A 9,797-nucleotide genomic window follows, 5' to 3' on the forward strand; every position below is an offset into this window, starting at 1 on the left:
TGTCTCCCTCTCTCTTTGTCCCTCCACCATTTGCACTCACTCTCTCAAAAATAAACCTTTAAAAAATAAATAAAATGTCAGTTATTGGGGTGCTTGGGTGGCTCAGTCAGTTAAAGCATCTGACTCTTGATTTCAGCTCAGGTCATGATTTCATGGATCATTAGATCAGGCCCCACATCAGACTCTGCGCTGTGCATGGATCTTGCTTGAGACTCTCTCCCTCTGCCCCTCCCCTGCTTGCATGCACATGTGCTCTCTCTCTCTCTCTCTCTCTCTCTCTCAATAAATAAATAAATAAATAAATAAATAAATAAATAAAAAATAAAATGAAATGTCAATTATTAAGGCTGCAAATCATATGGGAAAATCCTTGTAATCTAACACTGAATAATGAAAACAAATTACAAAGTTGCCGAGATACAGCTACAATCATGTTGTATTATGTAAAAAATGAAATGAGGTAGGTTATAGAGTATATACATAATATGATGAAGTGACATTCAAAATACTTAATAAACCAAATGATATGAGTAATGATCAATCAAAATGGACACCAGCCATGTAACAGAGTATTGAAGGCCTCTGCTGTGTTAAATGTTAATCTTTTTAGGAGTTAGACTGTAGTGAGATCCAGACAGTTCTGGGCAAGTGGCCAATGTGGAAGAGCCAGGTGGAAGTGGGTACTCTCGAGAGCTTGAGGCAGCAGCTATTTACCAGTAAGGAAGGAAAGATTTTAATATTTTAATGCCTGCTGAAGTGGCATCAGTGAATTCAGGCTGAGTAGCAGCTCCAAATATGGACAGATACGAAGGACAAACACAAAAATGAAATGATTTTATTAGTTAGGGTGGTTATGACTTGGGAAAACTTATTTTTTATCTTCAATACTTCTTTAACATTACAGAACTTTTACACACTTCAAAAACCACAAGATAAGGCATTTCAATACCTAATTCTACAGGCTATTTATTTATTTTTAATGTTTATTTATTTTTGAGAGAGAGAGAGAGCAAGCAGGGGAAGGGCAGAGAAAGGGAGACACAGAATCTGAAGCAGGCTTCAGGCTCTGAGCTGTCAGCACAGAGCCTGACGCAGGGCTTGAACTCACAAACCATGAGACCATGACCTGAGCTGAGGTTGGATGCTCAGCCAATTGAGCCACCCAGGCGCCCCCTATTTAATAAACCTTTTGTGTTTCCTTGGTGCAAAAAAACCCTGAAAATTGCCTAAATTATTACAAGTTGAACAACTTCCTAAAATGAAAACATTCAAAAGAGATTGAAAAAGACAGATGAAGGACTATAAAGTAAACAATGTGCAGAAATGAAAATTTCAGTGTTTCACTGAAAACAAAACACAAAAACATCTGCCTCTGGCTATTCAATTAAAAAAAGACTATAAAAAAGTGTAATCACCATTTCAGACATGTCATCTAGCGTTCGACCTTTCATTTCATCAACTTCGCTCTTCAGTGCAGATACCCTTTCTAGCTCTTCCTGGGTGTAACTGTATCCAGATATGCCTTTTTTCTCTTCAATAGTTTGCTAAAAGTAAAGAATAAAAATAGATGTCAAAAATAGGGTCTACAAAATGGGTGCCAAAACCTTGATGATTCCGTAAGAAGTGTACAGATTTAATACATGGCAATAAAGTCACAAATAAAATAAATTACCTTAGAATACTAAAGAATAATTTTTATTGACTTCAACAATAATTACATACTTTTGTATGTTATAAACTTAGGCTAAAGTTTGCTTTGGTATCTTTGGGTGCATAGTATTTCTAATTTTAGCACTCAATAAATATTTGGTGACGGAATTCTCAAGTGATCAAGATACTTGCATTCATTCACCCATCCAATAGTTATTAAATACGCAAATGTGCTGAACATCGTTCTAAGCACCAGATAAACAAATAAAATAAAATGTCAATTATTAAGACTGCAAACCATATGGGAAAATACTTGTAACAAAACATGTAAAACAAACAAACAAAACAAAATAAAACAAAAAACCTCCCTCACAGAGCTTACTTCTAGTGAGAGTAAACAAGCAAGTAAAATACATAACGTGTGAGGTGAGAGTGGGGTTGGAGTCTTAAATAACAGGGTGGTTAGAGGTCTTCCTGAGAAGGTGACATCTAAACAAAGCCTGAATGAAGATAGGGAGCAAGTCATGCAGATATCCAGGGGATTGGCAAGTGCAAAAGACATGAGTTAGGAGCAAACCTGTCCTTTCCAAGAAATAGCCAGGAGATTGGGGAGCTGAGAATGGAGTGAGCATGAGGAGGGATGGGAGAGGGATCACACAGGACTCAGATGGCAGGCCGGAACAGTTTCAGTGAATGTCTACTGTCCTTTTCATTCTCAAAAGTGTCCTACTTTAGATGGTAAATTATAAGGTTACTTTATTTTTAGGCCAATGAAAGAGCTTGGGCTTATTTTAAATGAGATGGGAGGTTTGTTGGGTGGCTCAGAGTAAAGGAATTTTTGAAAGACCACTTTAACATCTGTGCTGAGATCGAATTATAGAGGGACAAAGGAAGCCAGTTAGAAGACTACTCTGGTAATTTAGATTAGAGATGATGGTGGCATGAATCAGATGGTGGTGGTAGACGTAATGGGAAGTGGCTGTGTATATATTTTAGAGATAAATCCAACAAAATATTATGACAGATCAGATGTGGGGTGTGAGGGAAAATGAGGGGTGAAGAATGACTAAGGTTTCTAGGCTGCAGAATTGAGAGGATGGAGATGCCATTTATTGAAATGAGAAAGACTTGGTAAGACCAGGTTTGAGGGGAGTAATGAAGATCAGAAATTTAGTTTTGGACATATTAAAAATTTGAAATACCTAACAGATATCCAATAGAGACATCAAGATGTTATATGTACAAGACTTAAATGTGAGGAGAAATCTAGGTTGGAAATAAATTTGTGGGTTGTCTGCATAGAGAAGGTATTTAAAGCCATAGACAGGATAAGATCACCAAGGAAGTAAAAGTAAAGAAGAGATCTAAGGGCTAGGGCTGGGAATTCCAATATTTAGACCTTGGAGAAATTAGAAGAAATCATCCATGGAGCAGAAACAGGAGTGCTAGTAAAGGAGAAAAATCAGGAGAGTGTAGTGTATTAGAAGATAAGTAGAGGAAGAGGGAGTGATCAACTATGTCAAAAACTGCTAATAGGCCAAGTAGGAAAATCACTAAGAATTGCTCACTGGATTTAGCAATGTGAAGGTACTGGTGATTTTGACTAGAGAAATTTTGGTGAGGTGGTGGATGTGAAGACCTGCCTGGAAAGGGTTCAAAAGAGGATGGAGAACCAAAAGCAAAGAAAGACAAGGAGAGAGGGAATAGGAGAGTTGATACTGGGGGCTGCCAATAAGACTGAGACTGCTAAGAAAGGAGTAGTGGGAACTACAAAGTATTAGCCCAAGATTCGGTATGCAATTTCCTCTTTGGGCATTACCAAATCCTTAGCTGCGTGGAAGGAGGGTGAGACTCCCCAAAACCAAGTGAAAATCAGTAGATAGATGACTAAAAAGCTGGGCAAAATTTTCAGTATCTCATAGTGCTGGGCAGACAGAGGTAGGAATTCAGGACTCGTCAAAGTGTGTTGCTTCAGGCTATCAGCTTAAACCCCAGAAAGGCTACTCCTTAGGAGTAAGGGTTATAACTTAAGAGTTAAGAGCTAGGCCCTAGAAGTAAGGACTACTTCCTGGGAGTAGAGTTTCTGCCACAGGTATAAGGGCTGAATCTTAGGAATACGAGAAAACTGGAAAAATATCAGCACTAACAAAACTGGATTTAGATGATCTATGAGGGGGAAAAAAAATCAAATGCTCTTTTAAGGGAGGAAATGTTCTAGAGGCTGATGTTCAATAAAAAAAGTACTAGGTAAGCAAAGGGGCAGGAACAAATGTCTGAAAGTCAAGAGAAAAATACAGATAATAGAAACAGACACCCAGATGAATTTATGAGATAAGACATTTAAAATAGCTATGATTGTTATATTCAAGACAATAAATAAAACGTTGGAGAACGTTACAAATAACTGGAATCTATAAAGTGGAGTCAAATGGAAATTCTAGAACTGAGAAACATAATAACTGACATTCAGAATTCAATACATGATTACATAGCAGACTAGACACAGCAGAAAAAGTAAGATTAATGAATTAAAAGATAGCACAGCAGAAAAAAATTCAGATTAAGTCACAAAGAGAAAAAAATAATGGAAAAAAAAGCAAAACCTAAAACCCATAATAAACATGGTAAATAGTGAAAAAGCCTAACATACACGTAATTATAAGTGTAGCTCAAGGAAGGGAGAAGGAAATGAGACTACAATAGTTAAATACTAATACTCCTGGCAGAGGACTTTTAAAAAACTGACAGAAGAAATTAAAGTCACATATTTAAGAAGCTTTACAGACCCCAAGCCAGCTGAATAAAAAAAGGAAACCTAGGAAAATCACAGTAAAACTTCTGAAAAACCAAAGATAGAAAAAAAGAATCTTAGCAACCAGAGAATAACACACTGCTTTAAAAAAACCACAAGAAATAATGGAACCCAGAAGCCAATGGAATTAAATCTTTAAAGTGCTGAAAGAAAGTAATTGGCCCCCAAGAATTCTGTATTTGATGAAAATGTGCTTTAAAATGAAGGTACAATAAAGATGTTTTACAAAAAGCAAAAATTAAGTGGACTTATTACCAGCAGATCTACACTAAGCAAAATACTGAAAATGAGATCCCAATAGAATAATGATTGTGCAGGAAGGAGAAAGCCATGAAAAGAGTAAACAAGTAGATAAATCTAAAATAATATTAAATATAATAATATCATGTGGGATTTACATTATATATAGAATTTAAAAATATATATCCACAATAACACAAAATATGAGGAAGAGGTACATAAAGTGTTGTAAGTTTCTTGCATTGCCCCTGAGATAGTAAAATAGGGAAGACTGTAATCATACAGAGGCACATGTTATCGTTTCTGGCTTATGCACTAAAAAATAACAGGGAAAACAAACATAAGCTATAACCAGTAAGCTAAAAGAAGGGAAACATGGAAGTTAAAAATACTTGCGTAATGCAAAAGAAGGGAAGAAAAGAGAAAAAGAATGAAGAACTGATGGAACAAATAGAAAATTATATTAATTACATTAAATGTAAAGAGATTAAGTACATACCTCAAGTAAAAGACAAAGATGGCCACACTGTATAAAAATAAAAAACTAACTATATATTTCTTATAAAATATATACAGTAATTACAAAGATGAAGAAAGGTTGAAATGTTGCAAAAGATATACGTCTTTTAAACATTAACTAAAATGAAAGTTTGTGTGGCTGTATTAATAACAGCTAAGTATACCTTAAGGCAAAGGATATTATGAGAGATTAAAAAAAGGGATATTTTCTAATTATCACAGGGCCAATTTAACAGGAAGATAACGATACTAGATTTGCATGGACAGAATCTTAGGATTTGCAATGGGTGTTCTGTCCTGATCTGCTTACCGGGTCAGTATACCTGATCTCATAGCTGTTGTGAGAATAGCTATTGGCTATTTATGGCTTACAGCTACCCCTTCTTCAAAATGAACCATTGGCTAAACAGGAATCATATCATACCACCTCCTGGGTAGCAGTGAGGGTCCACAGCAAATGACTGCCAGTAGAGTACAAAAGGGTAGTTTTCTTGCCTAAAAATGACCAACTCTGCAATGCAATTTGTGCTCCAGGGCTCCTCATGGGATCAGACTGAAACTGGACTCCAAATGAAGCCACTTTGCCTCATTGGTTCATTCTGGTTCCTTCACTTCCTTTCTCCTAAGAGCACTCTCTGAATTAATCATGTGAAGAGGAATAAGACTTCTCGTTTCAGGTTCTGCTTCCAGAGAACCTGACCAAACTCTAAGAATGGACTTCTAGAATGGGATAACTCACTGGCTGAATGGAACTGAGGGCTCCATCACTGGTGGCAGGGTGAATACTGTTAGTCCCATACATATGGCAGTGCAATTGCTAAGACTTGTAGTGAACTGAGGCAGAGTATATGTGGAAGGTGTCAGTGGTGACCATGAGAATGGACTGCTCAGATCTCCTTCAGGAGAGCCTGCTCAGACGAACAGATTTGACTGTAGTTATAACTGCTGCCCCTCTGGATCCACCATCACGTTCTTACCAAGCCCATGCTTCTCCCAGGCTGTTCCTAGCAATGACTGAGCATGGCAATGGTACTTATAGTGCTGGTCCATTCCTGCCTGCCAAGGGACTCCTCTCCCCTGTCGTAAACAAAACTTTCCCAAAACTGTGCTGCAGTCTGAGACTCTTCCTACACAATCTTCCTTCCTTCTATCTCCCTTCACGGATGTCACACTTGTATTAGGGCCTAATGATTTTGTCTGCCTCCTCTTGTCCCCCTTCCCTTTTTCTTACATATGTGTCTCTTAACAAATCTCTTTATGGCAAATCCCATCTTGGTGCCTGCTTCTTGAATTGTCACAGGGACGCACTATACTCGCTGGTACAATGTTGCTGGTGATTGAGAAGCATGGAGAAATAATAACTCTAAGGATGAAGGAACTGGGGTGGCCAAGCTCCAAGTACAGTTGAAGAAATAAAAGGACAGGCTCAAATATATTAATCTAAAGTAAAGTGATAAGGTTAGAGAACCTTCTTAGGAACTTTAAAGAAACCCTCACTTCCTATGGCTGAAGGGCAGGGGCAGCTGAAAACCAGGCACACCTTTTATTAGCAGGGCAAAACTTCCTCTGAAGTTTATTCTATGCTAAAGTCAGGGCTCTGAGAAAGCGTGCTGAGTCTGGAATGGAATACCTGCCAAAACTCACTTGAGAACCTTGAACTCCTCGATTATCCTGTATCCTCTGGGCAAGTGGCAAGTGGCTTAGCTTATTGGCCTGGAAGAAGCAAGGTACTAGGACTGGAAGGTCTAGGGAAGGGGCATGTGGATAGACCTATGGGCACAATACACTTAGTATGAAGCTCCTTTGATCATACACTAACGGCATGTGAATGTCCAGAGTGACATTCTGGAGTAGAGCATGTCCACAGCAGAAGTGACACTAAGCAATCAAGTGGAAAGGATGATTTGACCAATAGATGTCAGCCAGCCTCTGTTATTGGCCACCCAGTGTTTGGACAATGCGCTCATAAACAGAAAGGCTATGTTGACAGAGATGAAGGCTAAGCAAGGGCTGCTATCTATAGAAGCTGCTATATAATAAGGGCAGATAGGAATATGTTTGGCAGTCAGATGATCCATTAGGGCATATCTTGGTACTCCCATGCCTGGTTTTAACAGTAAATGAGTAAGGACACCAACCACAGCCTGATAAGGTCATGACTACTAGAGTCTAACAGCTCTTAAAGATGAAGGACTGGGAGGAGCCAAGATGGCAGAGAGGAAGGGAGCTCTGTAAACTCCGTCTGCCCCATCTATCGAACTGAGAAGGACATTACTCTCATCTGCAAGAGTGGGAGGAGAAAATACGGACTCCAGAAAGAAGACAAACCTCAAAGATATCTGAGTGACTGAGTGCGAACTGGGGAGACTGGAAAACGGGCTAGCCTGAGATGGGCAGGGGAGGTGGGAGCCCCAGCCCAACACGGGGCAAGCGCATGGAGCCTGAGAGACAAAGGGAAGAGACAGAGAAACTGAACACACTCATAGTACTGTCTCTGGGGAAGAGATAAAGAACATTTAACCATGCTTGGAGAGAGAAACTCTCACTCCAAATATAACTGCTGGGTAGCCCAAATCCTGAACCCAGGTGGTGCAAAGGAAAGAATAGCTTCCAGCCCCACGCCATCTCGGTGGGGAGTCAGCGGCCGCAGTGTCAGCAGCACCAGGGGTGCTCACTTTGACCTTGGTTTTGGGAGTGGGAGCATGCACCTCCTTTCCACGGCGCATCTCGCCCCCAGCATTGGCCGCGCGAATCCCGAATCCCGGGTGCCAACAGGGAAAAAATAGCCCCCACCCCTACACGATCCCAGCAGGGAGTTGGCGGCAGTGGAGACGTGGGTGTGCGCTCAGGCTGCAGGAGCTTCCAGTTCATTTCCGGCAGCGCTGGGTGCCACGGGCAACAACAGCGCAAATCCCAGCTGGCGCCAAAAGAAACTCATCCCTCCCCCAATGCGATCTCGATCCCGATTGGGGGCTGGGAATCCACAGCAGTATCTGTGAGGGCGTGCACTTCACCTCCTCCTGCGCACCTCGCCTCAGGCGGCACACCTCACCTCAGGCAGGGGCAGCCGGAATCCCTGCCTGAGCCAAGACAAACTGATCCTTCCCCCTAAGAAAACAGCCGCCAAAGCATGTACATCTCATCTGTGGTAGCATAAAAGTGCATGGACTAGAACTTTGAACCGAGGCGGGCCTGGAAAATACAACTTGGCTCAACCGCGGCACAAGATCAGACTCATTAGAGTGGCCTACAGTGCCTAGTTCCAGCGGAGCTTGGGGTGCCGCCATTCTACTCTCTGCAGCCACCAAGGCGGAGCCTCTGAGAGCAGCCTCCGAGACTAGCACACCAAACCACACCTATCCGCAATAGGGAGCTGCTGCTTTTTATTTCCTGTTCTTTTTTTCTTCATTTTTCTCTTTTTTACTTTTTTTGTACTTATTTTTTTTATTATTATTACCTTTTTTACTTAAATTCTTTTAAATTTTTACTTATTTTCCTTTCTCCTTTCTCCCTTTCTTTACCTTCTTGCAATCCAGATATATTCTCCTGTATCTCATCCTTACCTCTCCCCTCAACTGGTCATACACTTTTAGACTGTCCATTGTCTTTTGTTATCTCTGACCCCCTTTATTTATTTTGTTTTCTTCTCTTTTCGTATCTTTCCTCTCCATTTTCTTTCTTTTCTTTCCCCCTTTTAATGTGTTTGTTTGTTTGATTTGTCTGTGCGTTTATGTGCTTCTGTGCCCTCTGTGTTTGTCTGTTTTCCTTATTAGGCTACACTAAGAGACAAGCCAAAGTGTGCATGATGGCGAGTCCCAAATATTGCTGAGTAGGGAAATAAAATATTCAAAGGCACAACAAGAGAAACTGAGAGACACCATTAAATGAATATTTCCTGAAATGACAGGCCCTGGACAGCCAATAAGCCTCCTTTAACAGAGCAATATTAACAGGTGCACAGTGCACAACAAGCTTTTTAAAGCTGACAAGAGGCAGAAAACTAGCAAAAATGACAAAACGAAGAACTCTCCCCTGAAGAACCTCCAGGAAGAAGTCATAGCCACAGAACTGCTCAAGGCAGATCTAGACAACATACCGGATCAAGAATTTTAAAAACTTGTCATAAAATTAATCGCTGGGGTTGAAAAAAGCATCAAAGAAGCAACTGAGACAATGACTAGGCACTTTGAAAATAGGTGTTATGAGTAAAAAAGGCTATAAATGAGGTGAATAACAAAATGGAGGCAGCCACCTCAAGGATTGATGAGGCAGAGAGATTAATAGGTGAATTAGAAGATATACTTGTAGCAAAAGAGGAAGCTGAAAAAAAGAGAAATTAATCCAGGAGCAGGAAAGGAGAATTCAAGACCTGAAGGATACAATCAAATGGAACATCTGTATCATAGGAATTCCTAAAAAAGGAAGACAGAGAGAAAGGTCCTGAAGGGATACTAGACCAAATTATAACTGAGAATTTCCCAAATCTGGGAAAAGAAATAGACACTCAAATTCAAGAGGCACAGAGAACCCCCTTAAGACATAATTTGAATTGACCTTCGGCAGGACGTATCATAGT

General features: G+C 40.1%; 1 protein-coding gene across 4 annotated transcripts in view; it reads right to left on the reverse strand.

Moving 5' to 3' along the window:
- The window catches only part of IFT81 (intraflagellar transport 81), an 84,657-nt gene that overhangs the window by 24,127 nt on the left and 50,733 nt on the right, over positions 1 to 9,797 (reverse strand). For all 4 annotated transcript variants that reach the window (XR_003902495.1, XM_029922042.1, XM_029922039.1 and 1 more), the window contains exon 13: positions 1,416 to 1,544. Coding sequence is in view for 3 of the 4 variants with exons in the window: in XM_029922042.1 (XP_029777902.1) it covers positions 1,416 to 1,544 (129 nt within the window). In the remaining variant the exon portion in view is untranslated. The remainder of the gene's footprint in view (positions 1 to 1,415; positions 1,545 to 9,797) is intronic.

Source organism: Suricata suricatta, chromosome 14 (assembly GCF_006229205.1).
Source record: "Suricata suricatta isolate VVHF042 chromosome 14, meerkat_22Aug2017_6uvM2_HiC, whole genome shotgun sequence".
Taxonomy (NCBI): domain Eukaryota; kingdom Metazoa; phylum Chordata; class Mammalia; order Carnivora; family Herpestidae; genus Suricata; species Suricata suricatta.